This window comes from Chinchilla lanigera, unplaced genomic scaffold (assembly GCF_000276665.1).
Source record: "Chinchilla lanigera isolate Chin_1 unplaced genomic scaffold, ChiLan1.0 scaffold00033, whole genome shotgun sequence".
NCBI lineage: Eukaryota > Metazoa > Chordata > Mammalia > Rodentia > Chinchillidae > Chinchilla > Chinchilla lanigera.
Window position 1 is genome coordinate 18,077,434 of NW_004955434.1, and position 18,275 is coordinate 18,095,708.

The 18,275-nt window shown below is 40.8% G+C and overlaps 1 protein-coding gene across 1 annotated transcript in view; it reads right to left on the reverse strand.

Annotated features, from left to right (window-relative positions):
- Ttc39b (tetratricopeptide repeat domain 39B) overlaps positions 1-18,275 on the reverse strand; it is a gene marked incomplete at its 5' end in the record, with an annotated part of 87,339 nt that overhangs the window by 13,914 nt on the left and 55,150 nt on the right. The window contains 9 exon segments of the mRNA XM_005388704.2: positions 2,966-3,074; positions 6,295-6,421; positions 7,679-7,770; positions 8,301-8,462; positions 10,717-10,776; positions 10,864-10,931; positions 11,497-11,605; positions 13,465-13,530; positions 14,961-15,066. Of these exon segments, the coding sequence (XP_005388761.2) occupies positions 2,966-3,074; positions 6,295-6,421; positions 7,679-7,770; positions 8,301-8,462; positions 10,717-10,776; positions 10,864-10,931; positions 11,497-11,605; positions 13,465-13,530; positions 14,961-15,066 (899 nt within the window).

The following is an 18,275-nucleotide window of genomic DNA, read 5'->3' on the forward strand; positions in this document are numbered from 1 at the left end:
TGCTTACTAAGGACACTTCTAACCTCCCCAAATGGATCTATGTCTATAACCATGGATGTTTGTTGAAATACATATCCAGGAAGGAATGTCTTTCAGAAAATAGATCTAAAGCCTGCGAGCCCATCCTGGACACCAGTTTTTAGTGTCATTTTTGTGCATTCTATTGAGTTCTGTATAGCATTTTATTGACAGTTTGTGTTATGACAACATTCTGTTGCTCACCAAATGATTTTTGATGAGGAACAGACATAGCACCATGGAAAGGCAAAATACCAATAAAGCTCCATGAAACTTTCATGTAAAACTTGAGTTAGGAATATGCCAATGAGTTAAAAAAAAAAAAAAAATTCCACACTCCTCGAAAAACCATTATTTCCTCAGACCACAAGCTGTGAGATGATCATTTTCCCTAAAAATAGGAATGCTTTATAATGATTCTTAATCTCATGAAAGAATTCATAGATGAGGGTTTCCAGTCTCCAGCTTTTATTAGAAGAAAATAACGTGATAATGTTGCCCAAGTAGACCTGTATTAGAAAAGACCTGCCAAATTTAGTAAGCTGATGGGTAGGCTGAGGAAAAAGGAAGTTGACAGGTCAAACAAAAAACCTATCATGAGATGTTTAGAAATTAACTGAAATGAATGAAGAAAAACGTGAAAATAGATTTAGAAAGTGAAAAAGTCATCCGAGCATTAATACTTCTCCTTTCATGTAATTAGCTGTATGTGCTATGTAATTTCACCTAGCAAATGAACTTCAACAAACAGGCACAGATCTGCTGTACCAGCATCTTGACACTTAGTAAATTTCGTTAGATTTAAGGGAACCATCCCTGGAATTAATACCAAGTCCTGACTCTGGGCATGTTACCAAGTACTTTTCTATCTTCAGAGTTCTGCCCTTTGTCTCAGCGACCAGCCTTTATGGCGAGAGCACTGCCAGAGCAGAAAATCTTATCTCCTACCACCTTTAGATCCACTCACAATGTCCCTCCATCTGCCGAGTGTGAGTTTGTTTCCCCTCATCTGAAGGATAGGAGATTAAGTACTAAAAGGTCATAACAGGCCCGCTTTGGTTTTAAGTGCTATTTTTAGTGTAAGGTGGTATTATTCACCCCTTATCAACAGAGGAACTTTTCGTGCAATGCTTTTTCTACAGTGGGGTAAACTATTTCACTCCTTAGTCTTCCTATGACCACAGATCAGTTTTTTTCAGATCAGTCTTTTTAAAATTGCTCATAAGAGGACAGGGAAGAGTCTGTGGTCTCAAAACCACACTGTCCACTTTGTTCTAATTGATTCCTTTGCAAGCTGGTCTGAAACCTTGACCCTGTTAGCAGATAAGGCTATCGATTCAACTTTCATTTTTTTATATTTCTGTTCCTCTTGATGAAATCTAATGCTAGCATTATTTCAGATGGGAAAAGCAGTCTAAATACCCAACAAAACTCAAGAATGGATTAAATTATGATACATTACCTCCATGGAATGCTATTAAGCTTTTGAAATGTACAAAGGCCATTTACCAAAGCTAAAAACATTCATGATGTCTTAAACGAAAAAAAGACAGATTAGTATACGTCCAGACACCCTATGTTTGTAACTCTAAAAATAAAGCCAGGATGGAAGACACAAAAATCCTAAATTGTGCTACAGTAGAAAAATAGGGGTGAGTTTTTTCCTATACCTAAAAATTATAATTATGTGTTTACAAAAATAAGTGTAAAGAGAAGCCTCATTAAGCATTTCAGCTTGATAAGAAAGACATCAGTACGAAAGAGATTAAAAGAAGCTCTGACCCCTGGGCCATATTCAATAACTGAATCCCCTCTGGGGGGGCCATGCTGCTTTTGGGTCCCGGGCTCCTCACAGGTCCCTCTTTCTTCAGTTAAGAAAAACGAGTTAACTATTAACGGTTTTCACCCACCATTCCTAAATTTCTGTGCCCTTTACTGGGTTCATCACCGCAGACGCTTTCATTTTACTCCTTATGGTTAGAACATCTCAAAAGATAAGACTGTGATCTTGGGAGAATATTTAAACTATTTGGCATTGATGAGAAACACAGCAAAGGCTACCACTGTTGGCAGTGCATCCAAACATAAAGCCTTTTTGAATCAGAAATATCAGAGAAAGAAAATAACTTTAGGTATCGTTAGTCCAAGTCTGCCCCCATTTCAAAAAGCTCGCCAGAGCCTGTTGCTGGCAGGGCTGGGACCACAAACCCAGACAGCCTGCTTTTCCTTCTTCTGTGTCAGCGGCCTCCAGGGATCTGGGGTGGGACTCCACCACCACGAAGGTAATGAGCACAGAATTATATGGTACAGTCCAAACTTGGACACAAACAACTCCCTCCCTCTACAGGAACGCGAGCCTGGAGACCATCGGACAGGAGAGAGTCACAGCAAGCGAAAGCCGACGAGCAACACATGTGTTCCCGCGCTGCTCTCTCTTTTCATGCCTGACATCCTCCCTTCATCTTTCTCCTAATTTTTCAGATGCAATTCACATACCATACAATTCATTCACTTAAACGATATAATCCAATAGTGTTTAGTATATTTACAGGGTAGCGCAACCACCACTGCAATTAATTTTAGAACATTTTCATCCCTCCCCCACATACTATACCCTTCAGCTACCCCACCTCCGTCCCAACGCCTCCATCCCTGACCGGCTCCTTCCTAATCTACTTTCCGTCTCTAAGCACTGGCCCGGGCTGGATATGTCAACAGGATCACACGATGCACGCTTTTTGCAACGGGGCCCTGTGACTTCGCCCCCGTTTCCAATACTCATCCGTACTACGCAGTACGTGTCGTTCGTCCTTCACGGACGGCGACCACTCAGACAGCTGCAGCTTAATCTTCTGTCCTCGTGCACGGAAGTGACACGGACATGCACGCGGAGAAGAAAGAACAGAAACGGTGCAGAGAGAGATCACTGTTTACCTTTCATACTTACTTTCAGTTTGCAAAGCTGCCTCGGCCTTTTCAATGGTTACCAAGAGGCTCTCACAAAGGTCTTTTCTTTTCCCCACTACTGAAAAACCGTTCCAGACGTACATCATTTCCTAATGAGGAAGAGTGAAAAACTATTCAAAATTATGTGAGTTTTCCCAACCTCCTTTATGACCACAAAAACTATGCAGGACTGTTTTGGCCTCAGCTGCTAGGGATTTCAAGATGATATTTAGAGATCATGTTTCTTAGCTTCCTTCGGAGTTTAGTGATAAAACTTCCCCTTCTTTTGATTTATTATATGCCTTTATCTTTTGTACATTTTATGCTTTTACTGAAAATTAATTAATTTATTTTTAATATTTAAGTACCTGCTAGTACTATAGTCTTTTTGAAGTAGAATACAGATTTTTTTTAAAGAAAGTACAGTTCTGGGGATGTCGGTCAATGGTATAGCATGTGCCCAGCATGTTCGAGGCCCTGAGGTTCAAGCCCCCGTGTGCATGTGTGCACATGCATGCACACACACACAAAGGAAATGTATTTTAAGCTGACACTGAAAAATCCATTTAATATAAATTTTTGTTGTTACCTTTAAGTAAATGAAAATATTTTTAAATGTCTGCCAGTTGTTTATATTAAATGTTTCCAAGTATATCATTGGAAATGAACACTGGAATATTTTACTGGGCCCAGGTTCTTTTATACCATTAAAAACATGTGTTGGTCTGGTAATGCAAACCAATATGCAGAGAACACATTCATTTAAAGGCCATATGGCTGAATGACAGCTTCTGAAAATGTTAAGTAATGATCTCTCATTGCAGATTATATTTAATGGACTAACAGATGAGAATTTTTTTTGGACCAAAAGCAAATGTACTTTTGCCTGAAAATATTTTTCTCATGCTCCTGACAGTGCAGTTTATATTTTGAAGCACATGCAATAAGGCGGGTAATTAGTACCTTCTTGGAAGTAAATGAATTTTAAACTGATAGTTATTACTTGAAAAGCCTCTTACCAGGGAAGCAGTGGATGTGAGGGAGACACACTCAGGCAGAGTGGCAATAACTTTAGTGTATGGCACTGAAAACTCAGATCACAACATGGGACAATTTCTTACTCTTCATTTTACAAGGGGAAATTTCTTATAAGAGCTCAATTCACCAACATTTGGTTTTTTTGAATATCCACTTTGGAATTTTTTGAAATTGATGGTGATGATTTTTGTCAGTTTTTACTGATGGACTATTTTACTGGGAAGAACAAGTGCACGTCTAAAATCCTACGAAACACAGGCTTGGGGCAAAATTTCCATGTACCACCAAGTCCACGCATTTTCTTGTTTCTTCCCCAGCAACAGACTTGGAGAAGAAGTACAGCTGGATTAGACTTCTCTTCAGAATGTTAATGACCAAAGCAGGAAAAAGCTATGTGCACACTGGTATCAAGGACTAGTGCATCAACGAACTGAATGGTTTAGAAAAATTTTCTGGAAAGTTCTGTGAGATGGAGAAACTTTCTCAGTGCAATTTAGCCTGACAAAAATGAACGAAGAACGGAACTGAAGCCACCCAGTAAGGCGGCAGCAGTGTGCCACCATACCAGTGGGTCATCTCTGTCGTCTACACAGCGTTCTCTCATCTGTGCTCAGACAGGATTGCAGAGGAGGCACTCTCGCCTTACTCCATCAGTCACAGAACAACCTTGTCTAACGGAGTGTGCTCTGAACTGGTGATGTGACGGAGGGAACACCTGGGCCCACGAGCCAGGGGCAGGCCGGTCCCATCTGATGCCTGTCAGGCCTGTGTTTTCCATCCTCACAGAATGCATAAAGACCTCTCTAAGTCAGTAACAAAATAAGAAACAAGAGAAACTAAGGAAGGATGTGGACAACAAGTTACAAATGAAAAAATAAAAATGAATGAACACATGAAAACATGCTCAACAGTACCTACAAGGGAAACGACAATTGAAAGACTAAAACATTGTAGGTACTAATTGAAAAGGGTAGATCTTTCCTGGAGAGAAATCTGGCAATATCTAGATCTAAGTATATGCAAAATTTTGCCAGTTCAACATGTAACTGATAAAAACTTACTCATGAGGCATTTCCCACCCTATTACATTGTACTGTCCCTTGGAAGCCTAGTGTGTCTTTCACACTTACAGGATGTTCAGTGTATCTGCTGCTCTAGACCCAGAGTGGCCGGCAGCTGCTCTGGTCCCCTGGGGGTCCTCGCCTCATCATTTTATCTAAATCCCAGGAATTCTATTTCTAAAAATCTTCCCCTAAAAAGTATATATAAATGTGAAAAAAAAAAAAGAAGTATATTCATTCTAGTGTGTTTGTAACAGTAAAAAATGGAAAAACTTCACACAACCATCAACACAGAATGATTAAGCAAACTGTGGGATTTATTTTTTAAAAAAGAATTAAAAGGATAGCAGACATTGGCTTTAACTGACTAGCTTTTCTCTACCAACTACCTTCACAAAAACTAAAGCTCCAAAAGACTCCTGGTAATTTGATATGTTTAGTGGGGTTTTTTTCTCTCTTTTTTTGGTACCAGGAATCAAACTCAGGACCTTGTGCTTGCCAGGCAGGCGCTTGTGCAGCTGAACTATATCCCCGGCCCTTACCCTAGTGTTTTTAAAGGAAGACATTAAGAAATTTTTTGTTGAAATCGTTTTTCACAGACACCTGACCTAAAATGAGGAGGTGAGGGCCCCCAGGGGACCAGAGCAGCCGCCGGCCACTCTGGGTCTTGAGCAGCACAGACACTGAACATCCTGTGAGTGTGAAAGACACACTAGGCTTCCAAGAGACAGTACAAAGTAAAAGGGTGGGAAATGCCTCCTGAGTAAGTTTTTATCAGTTACATGTTGAAGTGGCTAAATTTTGCATATACTGGGTTTAACAAAATATAATCTTAAAATTAATTTGGGGTTTCCTTTTATTTTTTAAATATGGCTATTAGAAAAGGTAAAATTCTATGTCTGGCTTGCATTATAATTCAATTCAAATTCAGTGATGTGAAATTCACCTCCTTCTGCCTCAACGTCCTTATCTGTAAATAAGGCTAACAAGACTACACTCAGAGTTGTTATAAGAACTAAGTGATACACTGGTTTAAATAGCTTTTATCATAATACCTGTTACTAGACAGCGGCATTAGCTATAATTTTAATTATCTGTTAATTCATTTGTAAATGTTTACCTTGGAAACCTAGAATGGTTTCTGAGTTAACTGGCCACTCAATGATATGCTGTCTGCTGCTCTAAACTGGGGCTCTATTTCTAGTGTGCAAACAGTAAATCAAACACATACCAGGGCTGGCACGACGAGCTTCACGGGGGCAGGCAAGGAGGGGGAGTAGCGCCGCGCCTTCCTCACGGCAAACTTCTCAGTAGGGAGAGATTTACCGGCAATTCTCTGCTTCAAGCCGTCCACCTGTCTGTGAAGATCCCCGGCCCCAACAGAAGGTCAGTAAACACGTTCATTCACTTGTGGTACTGGGGACTGAACCCAGGGCCTTTCCCCTGAGCTATATACCCACCCCTTTTTCATTTTTCCACTTTGAGAAAGGATCTTACTAAATCGCCCAGGCTGGGCCTGAACTTGCAACCCTCCTGCTTCAGCCTCCCAGAGTACTGGGATTACATGGAGTGCTACTACAATCAGCAAACATATTACTTACACTTGTGGGTTTTACACTGCATCACATAAAACGCAGCAACACCTGTTTGAAATGCAAATTCTCAGGTCCTAGTCCAGACCTTCTAAATTGCCAACTCCTGGGTGGAGGCGGACTCTGGCTTCCGATATGACCTGCAAGTAATTCTGGTGCACACTCATGTGACTACCACTGACATGTTTCGTTCTAATCCGTGGAATTAATGTCTATGTCTATCAAGCACATTCCAGGTAACCTAGGCGTAAAACTGGCAGCTCCCTTGACCAAGCGGTATTTACTTACAGTGCGGAAACTCAGAGGAGTATCCTGCCACGTTTCAGGTTCGCATATGACACAGAGCTACAGAATACTGTAACTCGAAAGGTAGCCATCAATTAATGCATAATTTGAGAAAACGCTTCTCGAGCCTAGGTGATCTCGGAAATAATCCGTTTAGGATGTCTACTGCATTTACAAACTTCTCAAACTGCAAGGAATTCTACTATGAAGTTCGTAAGCGCGGGCTGGTGGGCAGGTCAGTCAGGGGTAGAGCACTTGCCCAGTATGTCTGAGGCCCTGGGCTGAACTCCCACCATCGCTGACAGGAAAAGAGAAACGCAAAGCACACTGAAAGGAAGCTAGGACGAGAGGGCTACATGCTGCTGCAGACATTTTCTTACGTAACTGCACACTATGAACGCATCAAGCAGGCTGCTGAGACAGGGTGCGAGAAATCTAACCACATCGCTGAAAGAAAGAGTAGGACTAACCATGAGGGGAGAATTCAGCTTAACTGCCACAGCGAGACCCCGATAATAAAACTCTAGCTCCCACACGAAGGAGAACAGCGTGTTCTCAGGACTCCCAGTCACACAGCCTGTCTCCGAAACCCTGCTGCAGGGTGGCACTCACCCTCGGCTAGAGAAAGCAAAGGACTAGGAAAGCGAAGCGGGAAGGAGCACGACGGAAGGAAGACCGACGCGCCCCCGCATCTTTAGGTTCCCAAAGTCTTCGTCACAAGGACAGCGTCCCGCTCACCTGAACAGAGTCACCACGCTCTCGTTAGCGGCCGCCGCGTCCTCCTCGGGAAGCATACTCAGAACTGCAGCTTTCAGGAACACGTACGTCGCCTTGAGGAGAAACCAAACCGAGTGCAAATCGGAAATGATCTACAAACCCGCAGGCTTCGGGCCAGGCAGCATCACAGAAAGCAAAAGAAAAAAACCCTCCACTATTCCCAACGCGGGGGACAGTTTCTAGCTCATCTCGGCCATTTTCCCGCTGTTCTCAAGGATGGGAAAGCGAGAAGAAAGAAAAGATCATGACCTCACTCTGCCCGTTTCCCAGACGGATCCAATGGATGTGAACTGTCACAAAGAGTCTACAAAAAGCATGGAGGCCACAGTATTGAAATGCAATAACTGTACACACAAGGGAGTTCACATTTAGAATAAAATCTCCTCGCTAGTCACTCTTTGGACGGCTTTTACAGCATGTAATGCTGAAGACTGTGCTTGTGATTAAATAGTTGGCACTTAATGGACTACTAAGGAAAGTACTTACTTCTATGCTGAGGGAAGTGTCAACGGCATACTACTGAACAAGCATCCTAGATACTTACTGGCAAGCAGAAGACGTTAATGAAGGCACTACACTTTACCTTGGACCATTTGCTCTCTTTGCAAAGGAGATCTGAATAGTAATAAGCCTGCATCCAGTTTTGTAGAAATACATTAATCCACATTAGCTCCCAGTAACAGAGATGGTGAAACTGCTTCCATTCTTCCTGAACTGAAATGCATTTTCGAAATATCTCCTGTGCCTGTAAGTCAATTGCACAAAGCCAATCATACAGGTATTAGACAAGGATATGACAACCTAATGGAAAAATACAGAGAATACTTTGTACACAAAGAACAAAATTATCACTCATTAATCCACCCACCATGATGACGTGTTCCCTTCCTTACACAAAATGATACAGTTAAGTTCTACGTCTTTATTTAAGTTTGTGAGGGGACAGTGGAACTTTTTAACACCGAACTCGGGAAATTCCTTTCCAAATAAAGTACACACCACCCGTCTTTTAAGAAAAAACTGACAACAGTGAATTGAAAATTTCCACTGGGCAAAATACACCTTAAAGTTCCAGACACTAGACAGAGTAGGAGAAGATATTGCTACCCACATAACTAGCAAAAGGTTAACTCACCCCCGATCAGACAAAAACTTTAGAAAATCTTTTAAAAGAAAATCCATTGGGAAAATTGGTAAAGATAAACAGTCAAATCCAAGAAAGAAAAAGATATACAAATGACAGATACACATATAAAGAAATGTGTAAATGAGGCAATATAAATTTAAAAATTAGATTATCATTTTTTCATTGGCAAAAACAGAAGACAGAAAATTCCCAGAGTTGACAAAGAGCACTAGAAACAAACATTCTCATATCTCTGTAGGAGTTTAGGACATAAGAATCTGGAGAAAAATGCAAATTAAAACAAAACTAAAATTCCATCTTACTCCAGAAAGAATGACTATCATTAAGAAATCAAATAACAAATGCTGGCTAGACTGCGGGGTGGGGGGAGGGGAGAAGAAACCTTTCTACACTGTTGGTGGGAATGTAAACTAGTGCGACCATTATGAAAATCAGTATGGAGATTCCTCAAAAAATTAAAACTAGGAATTCCATTCAACCCAGCTATTCCTCTTCTAGGTATCTTCCTGAAAGAATTAAAGACATCATACTACAGAATGCTATAAGCATTCTCATGTTTATAGCAGCACAATGCCTAAGAGGTAAATCCTGGAAGTGGCCAGATGCCCATCAACAGGTGAATGGATAGAGAAAATGGAGTACCACTTTGCTATAAAGAAGGATAAAGCTGGATCATTTATAACAAAATGGAAGCATCCTGAGACATAATTATTAAGTGAAATAAATCAGACACACAAGCTTAACTATAGCATGATTTCTCTAATATGAAAAACACAAACTGTAAGTAAAGAACAAAATAAAAGACAGTAAGAAAGAGGAGCTAAATCTTTTGCAAAAGGCAAGGAAACCAAGAGATGCGGGGAGGGATGAGAAGAATCAGAATGTGCTGTGCACGTGTCTCAGCTCTGCGCAATGAGCATAATCATTATGTACTATAAACCTGGGCTAATAGAAACTAAAATTAAGAAAAATTTGGCTGGATTTATCAAAATGCAAACACCTTCTAACACAGACGCCCTAATGATGAGAATGTATCCATCAATACACCTATGCACAAGTATGCACCTACCGGTCTCTGTGACACCACAGTTTGTAGTGGCCAAACAGCTAACAATAGTAGCCATTTTATTTTAATTTATTTACTTATTTCTTTATTTATTATTGAGGCAGGGTCTTGCTACACAGCCCCGGCTAGCCTCAAACTCAAGATCCTCCTGTCTCTGCCTCCTGAGTGCAGGGGTTATGGGTGTATGCCGTAGCACCAAGCCAGAGACCACATTAGTAAGTACGGTAGACCCTTCCCGTGCAATGAAGCCCAGCCATGAAACATAACAGAGAGGCTTAGATATACTGACCTGGAGAAAGATCTAAATTGTATTATAAACAGGAAACAAAAAACTAAGCAAAACAAAAAACCAGAAAAATACATTGGATCCCATTTGTGTGGACAAAAACCACATGTGAGAGGATGTACATACAAGGCTCTCCATGCTCCTTATCTTCAAAGGGACTGGTGAACAAGTGCCTCTCAAACAGTGGAGCTGGATCTTACACAGGATCTGGATTCCAGCGTCAAAGGGGGATGTAGAAATCACTAACGAAGTCTTTGGAAAGCGGGATAGATCGGCCACCTGTTCTGTGCATACATTCTACCCCCGTGTACTTTATGTGAAAATTTGCATTCAGGAATCCAACATATGGTACACTGTATATATACAAGTTAAAATTTTGCCTTACTCATTACGTTCCTTTTTTTTTAGACCGTACAGCCCAATGTACTTATGTTAAATGACTGTGGGAAGCAACTCCGCCATACAGACAGCTCCCTCAAGTAACTCCCACGAAGGATTACCTCTTCGATATTCCCCTTCAGCAGCTCGATGCGGGCATGATAAAACAGCATGAGGGAGCCCTGCGGAGACAGGAAAAAGCACAGCGTTGAAGAGCCGCTGCCGGCCGACGGGTCGTGGCTGAACACACACTGAAACACTGAGCGTACATTTGGAAACTGCTGGAGGAAGGGTGCGAGGAGACTCTCCGCTTCCACAACGTTCACTTCTCCCGTACCTGGAAATTCAACAGGAAAAGCCTCAGTCTGCGGGAAACACAGCAGGCGCTTATACCTAACTCTGCAAATTCCATTCACAGATAGCAAAGAATACTGATGAGAAGATGAACACGACCATTCTGTTTTGTTTTGTTTTTTTCTTTAACATGTGGGAAACAAAGACAAGTCTCATCCATGACCAGACTTTTAAGACAGCTCTAGAACAGATGAATTCTTAAGAACAGACATGGTCAGCTTGGATGCCTAGCTGGGGTTTCTGGTTTTAGTATGCAATATTAACTTATTTTAGCCAAAGTATAATTTTCCACAAAAAAGAAATTTTATATGGATATGATTAAATCAATCACCTTAATATGTACAGAAATTTTAGCTGAGAATAGATAAAAAATGTCAGGGAAAGCAACAAGCCCACTCCCTCTGCCAAATGTCTATCTTCAAAACATACTCCGAAAGTAGGCAAACAGATAAAGACTGCCAGTTCTCACTGACTGGTCTTAATTTGTACTTATTCAGACTAAAGATAACCGACTTGCAGCGGTAAGGCATGGAGCAGTGGAGACCCACCGAGGATCAGAGAGATGTAGGTGTGGAAGGCCAGGATCGTGAGGCAGCACAGCGGGGACCGCATGCTTCTTCCTGACGCGCCCTCCCGTAGCTGCAGGAGGCCCAGCTCCTGTAGGGATTACACACATTTTACAAAGAGAAAAATCATGATGGAAAATCAGATTCAACAAAAACATTCACATGGGGCCAGGAGTATAGCTCAGCTGCATGGCGCCTGCTGGGCAAGCGCAAGGTCTTGGGTTCAAGTCCCAGTCCCCCCCAAAAAAATTTATACACTAAGTCACAGTATCCCCATCCTCCCAAAGGAAGGGTTTATTTCTTTGTCTTTTTTTTTTTTTTTTTTTTGAGACAAGGTTTGACTATGCAATTCAGCCTGGCCTTGAACTCACTTTGTAGCCCAGACTGGCCTCAAACTTGCAGCAATCCCACTGCCTTAGCCTCCTCAGTGCTGGGATTACAGGCATGTACCACCATGTCCAGTGGGATTTATTTCAAAAAAATAAATCTTAAAAGAGCTTAGGATAATGGTGATATCTAACTAGAAACAAACTTTATGTTTTAAACTGACATAAGACACTATCACAATTTCTTTCACCTCCTATGATTCTAGGAAGAGAAAAAGGTAGTGTTCATCCCCTACAAATGTTAAATCATTTCTCTTATAATAATTTTTTTTGAGACAGTGTCTCATTATGTAGCCCAGGCTGGCCTCAGACTGGTTCTGATCCTCCTGCCTCTGCCTCGTGAGTGTTGGGATTACAAGTGTGCATCACCATACCCAGCTCTCATAAGAATATTAATTCACTAAAATATATTGGGGATCTAAGCACAGGGCACAAAGGTGATATGAACAAACATGGCTCTATGTCTGCCAAGATCCGGCCATCAAATCGGTAAGACACCACATGGACACGTGATTTTATCAGAATACAGTGAGTGCCATGAGCAAGACGAATGAATAATTCTGAACTTGGGGGTATTCGAGATAAAGCCATCTATTTTGTAAGGCTTTCCCTGATATTCCCTTAACGGCTCAAATATCCCTAAGTTTCAAGGCATGTTAGGTAACAGTGAACAGACCAATTTAGAAGAAGCTCTAAGAAAGCAGGCAGCATGTGTAACAAGGCTGAGAACACTGGCAGAATCAGACCCTGCAGACCCTGGAGCCGCATTACAGTCTGCACTTTATTCTAGAGGCAACTGGGACTCACTAAAGGAATACGGTGAAAGATGAACGGTTACAGGGAAGGATGAACATATACGAAGTCAAAGCACAACATTTCACTAAGACAGCACCACACATACACAACAGCCTATGAGAAACATGGCAGTGGAAGAAACAAGGAAAATGCCCCCACTTCTGGTACTTGTTCCCACTGCATGACTGAAAACCTGCTTTCTGTCTAACAGAGACAACTCTTAGGATACAGCAACTCTTGCAAAAGAATTCTAAACACTGTGATTAATTTATATACTCACAAAAAAATGCATGGGAAATAAATTTACTTTTTTTGTATAGTGAAATGTGTAAAAAAAAGAAAAAAAAAAAAAAAAGGAAATCCAAAACACTGCAACTATGTTTGATCCATGCTATTTGATCTATCAGAATTACAGATGATTAGAGAACTCTAGCCTAATTTCTTCATGTTTACAGATGGTAACTCTGAAATTAATAAAATATTAAGGAAGGATATTTTCAGCACACAATAGTAATAAAGACCCAGTAAGCAGCAATATTAGCAAAACATAATTTTTTAACTCTAGGTAAGATAGGTGATTTTTAATTTTCAACAAAAAAGCTATGCCTAACTCCTGAAATGATCAATGATCTAATAGTTCTTTATTGTCCTGGAAACAAAGTACCAACAATTTCATGCCAGTTATGAGGACATATGTTACACTGTCCTCATGTCCAGTAAATAATGTCTTATCTTCCCTGTCAAAAGTAAGATAAAATTAAATGTATACCCTGTTTCCAGAAAATCCAATAAATTCTAGCAATCTGATAATCCTTGCTGGTAAAAGGGACAGCATCTGTAAGAAAAGAAACACAAGTGTACTATGTGTTAGTATATTTAACTGCAGACAAATACTAAACTGCAAATAATTTACTACAGGTTTTTATGCTTCAGTAATATGAAAAATCAGCATGGACTTTAAACCATTAGGCAGATCTCAATCAGCACATACTGTAATCAGTATTCATGGATTAATCTCATGTGACAATGAACCTTAAAAAAACTTTTCTAAAAAGGAAGAAAAGCGCCTGCCCTTCCCGTGGGTCTGTAAGGAACACTGGCTCAGCAACTCGTGTGTCTGACTAAGCGACAGGAAAGTAGCTCCTCCGTGCCCTCCACCACACAAGTACCATTAGATGCCTTTCCTGCAAGGCCCAGCGAGGTTGTACTCTGGACAATACACAGGCACCGCCCGGAAGTGGACCGCTGTGGCTCTACTGCTTCTTTCCGGGGCCTCCCCGGAGCCTCCCAGTAGGCAGAACCTGTGGCAGTGCACCTGCTTACACACTTTGCTTTGAAGCAAAATCGCCCAGATGTGCAAATATGTACGGATTCGCGGGCTGTGGACAACGGTGCTTCTAGATGATCAAGGAGTCGGAAGGAAAATAATTGAAAATTTGGTGATAAGCAGGCCTGGGGAAGAAGTTTTTGGATAAATCTCTCCGAATCGACAAAAAAAAAAAATGGAGATATTTGTGTCCCATGGGAATGCTAGGATTCTAACAAGCGCGTGTGCGGAATGCCCTGCTCTATGGACATCGGTCAGCCTCCTTCCCAGCCATCATCACCGAGCAGTCTCAGAGCAAAGCCGCTGCACGGCCCACGCTTGCGCTATGATTCTCTTCACCACTTTATTTTCTCACGAACTCCAAACAAACCTTAATAAAATCTCTAACTCTCCATACAAGAATTTTTTCCCCAGTACTGGGGATTGAGCCTAGACCTTTACAATGAGCTATATCCGCAACCTTCTTTAAAATTCTGACACGGGGTCTCGCTAAGTGGCCCAGATGGGACCCTAACTTGCAATTCACCTGCCTCCGGCCTCCGCTGCCATGCCCCGCTTAGAATTTAACAGCTGTCTTTTCCGACTTCACATTCCCAAAGATCATGCAGAAATCATCCCTCCCGTTAGAGACTCACACTTATTTTCAATCCCAGGGCTCCACCGTCAGAGCAGCAGTATTTCTCATGTGGAAATGGAGCTAGATTCTCAGTCCCTTGTTGCTGAAAACCTCACCCATGCACTCACAGGCCAACGCTACGCTGAGCACATGCCAGCTTGACACACAAGCTGCCCAGAGCTTCAGCGCAAACTCACCCACTTTTGGCACTTAACAAACCCAGGTGGAGATGCAGGATGAGGTCTCCATGCAATAAGAAAGGCACTGAAAACGTTGGGTTCTTCTACAAAAGGTTCTGGCTTCTATACAATTACTTCCTTACCAAATTAAAGGCTCCTGTCCCAAGCTTGACACCCCCTTCAAACTCATAGAAGAATTCTTGTTCGTGTTTGTTCTTCTGAATTACATGCAGAATAGAAAGACATTCTCTGAATTGAAGAAAAAGATATAATGTAAGTTTCCTATGACTTTGAAAGTAAATGTTAAATTTCACACTTACTATAAATGTCATCACTCAAAACACTACAGAATTTTAAATGGGTTATTCTATGCTGTCTTTACATTTAAAGCTATAAAGTAGTAATCATTCTGGAGAAAAGAGGAAAGCCATTTTTATAATGTTTAGCAGGACCAATCTTTCTGAGCTTAAAGAAATAGAGGGCTCAACAAGCGTGAGCCAGGCACCACCGCGCCGCGGCTCCGCGCTCTCACGGCTCCCAGCAGCACTTCACAAGAGACGCCGGGAGCGCTCGGTTCCTCTGAGCTCCACACACCTCGCAAGCCCCCTCGCACTGAGAGATGAGGTGCTGCCAGCAAAGAGATCTGCACTGCAGTGCGACTGCCAGGGGCTCAAACAGACCAGAACTTGTAAGCAGGCAGGACCGAAAGAAGAAACCAAATTCCATCTCAGCTACAATCTTTTTATTTTTTCCTGCTCTATCCATGCAAATATTTCCAATTTCTCACTTTAATTTCTCTTTCATACACAGTGAGTCCTCATCTTAGGAACGTTTGAGTTGCAAACACTCACAGCTGTACTGTGTAAGACTCGCTCTGTCGGACTGAAATGAATCCAACTTATGAACATTCTCCCCACATGGATTCACTCCTAAGTTGGGATTTACCGTATTTTCCATTCACATCAGCTCCTAAAAGCAAATACTTACTCAGAGGAATACAAATTAAAATAATGACCAAGATATAAAAATTGCTATTAATTAGGAACTGCTTATCAGGTAGACAAATATATTTTTACAAGGTATTGAGGAATAATTACATATGCATCACCTAGTGTGCTGCAACTATATAAAACTTGAAACTTCATCTACGATGTTTCTAGCCGAATACATTTAAACTGCACCTAGCCAGTCCACGGACCTAACTTTCAGTTAACAGGAACAACAACGGGTTAAGGATTCAATTTAGACTCCGCCCAACTCACAAGCTTACAGTCCTTTGCCTTGGGCTGTTTACGTCATATCCCACTTGCACTGTTTACATGGTGCATTTTCACCATAATAAGATTATGAATGTTTACTTGATCAAGTTAATCTCTTATGGTTTCTTCCTCTCTGTGGTACCTAAAAAAGGCCTTTAAAATTGACACATTTAACCACTAGTATCACGTCTATGGTACTTCTGCCATAGATTCATACCCTAAATTTAATCACTAAAAAACAAGTTAAATTCACGCTGAGAGATGTCCTATGAAATAACAGTCCAACATTCATTTAAAATGCCAGAGTCATGAGAGACAAAGAAAAACAGAGGAACAGATTAACAGCATAAGGAAACCTGGCAGCTAAGTGCCCGCACCCAGTACTCTAGGGCAGATCCCAGACCCCACCAGGGGTGCTGCGGGAGCGGGAGGTCCGGGAAGGGAGGGCCGTGGACAGTAGCACTATGTCAGTGGGGGTTTCCTTACTGAGCTCAACAACGGCACTGTGGCTCTGTGGAGGGCCAGTAATATGAACATTCTTTGTAATAACTCAAAGTATCTCAAAGTAGAAAATTTAAAATAAAAGCTTAAGGGCTTTATTTTAGTACTATAAAGTATTTTCTTTTGTTCTCTGCTAATGATCTTTTAAAATATTTTAATATCAATTCTATAGGGAATTTTTTGTACTAATGGCCTTTTTTTCTTAAAACAAAATCAATTTTATCAAAAATATTTATTTAAATATTTATCTCTTTCCACTTTTTGAAAGAGACCCACACCTATAGGGAGATACATTGTGAATTTCCAAGTAACGTCTGTGTGTATTTATATGCACAAAACCGTGTGTGTGCGGACACCCACGTGGTCTGTTTTAAAGACAGTGATCCATTGTGATCTATTCCACTGAAATGTCTTTGACATAACAGCATTATGTGAATTCTTTGGTTATTATTTTAACTCTTTAAACTCCACTGACTGAAAAAGTAATCCTTTAGCCTTCTTTTCTGTCTTCTAAAACAATACTTGAAAGCCAGGCACAGTGGCGCACACCTGTAATCCTAGGGCTCAGAAGGCTGAGGCAGGAGCATCACCATGGGTTAGAGGCCACCCTGGGCTACACAGTGAATTTGAGGCCAGCCTAGACTACATGATGAAACCCTACCTCAAAAAAACAAAAAAATAAAACAATTAAATTAAAAAATAAAACAATATATGGAGAGGAAATCTACAAACAGTATGTCAGTTTCCCAAATTCTATAAGCCCCTCCTCTAACCCTTGCAGGAGTTAAGAGGGACACAGATTTATAAAATCATTTTAGGTAAATGTAGCTCTTAAAATACTAAGTTTTGTCTCTGCTTCCAACAACGGCAGGGCAGCTTGTGTTAGATTAACTCAGCCCAATCCACTCAATGTGGAGTACACAGAGTTCAAACAAAAAGCCACAGTCTTATTGGCTTAAAAATCAGACTACAGAACTCAAGACTGCCAGAATGGTTATACAGGAACAGGGAATTTCCATTTCTGGAGGAACTACGTAGACTGGAAATACTCAAATTCTTGGCTGAACATATACTACGTGAGCACTAGGAAAATTTCAAGGAAAAGCAGAAATAAGACAGCAAAAACAATGAAACAGAGATTTCAGGTGCTGGCCACCCTAAGAATTTTCAGTCTATGTCTAAAAAAATTAAATGCTTCTTAGGACAAAAATCTGTACTGTTCAGAAAAAGGATAAGAGAATATAGAAGCTCTGTAATAGCTCAATATCTAAAGTACAATTTAAAAAAATACTGGACATAAGAATAAACAAAAAAGTAAACATTTGAAGAAATAATGACAATGAATTTCTCAAAACCACACTTAGACTTAAGACAGTCCAACTGCTGAGATTTAAAAAAGAGAAGTCTTCAAAGAGGCCAGAAGAAATGTCACTCATATTAGACAAGGAAAACAATAACACAAATGACCACTGATTTCTGATTACAAGTAACTAAGGCCTGAGTACAACGGAATGGCAATTCCAAAGGGCTGGAAGAAAGAAAAAATACTCTTGAAAATGAAGGGAAAAAGTGAAAACAATTTCAAATAAATGAAAATGGAACTTACTGAAAGTAGACATACATGATAAGAAATCTTAAACTCTGGAAGTAAATGAGTATAAATGAAGAATATAAAAATATTGAACATAGGCACATAGG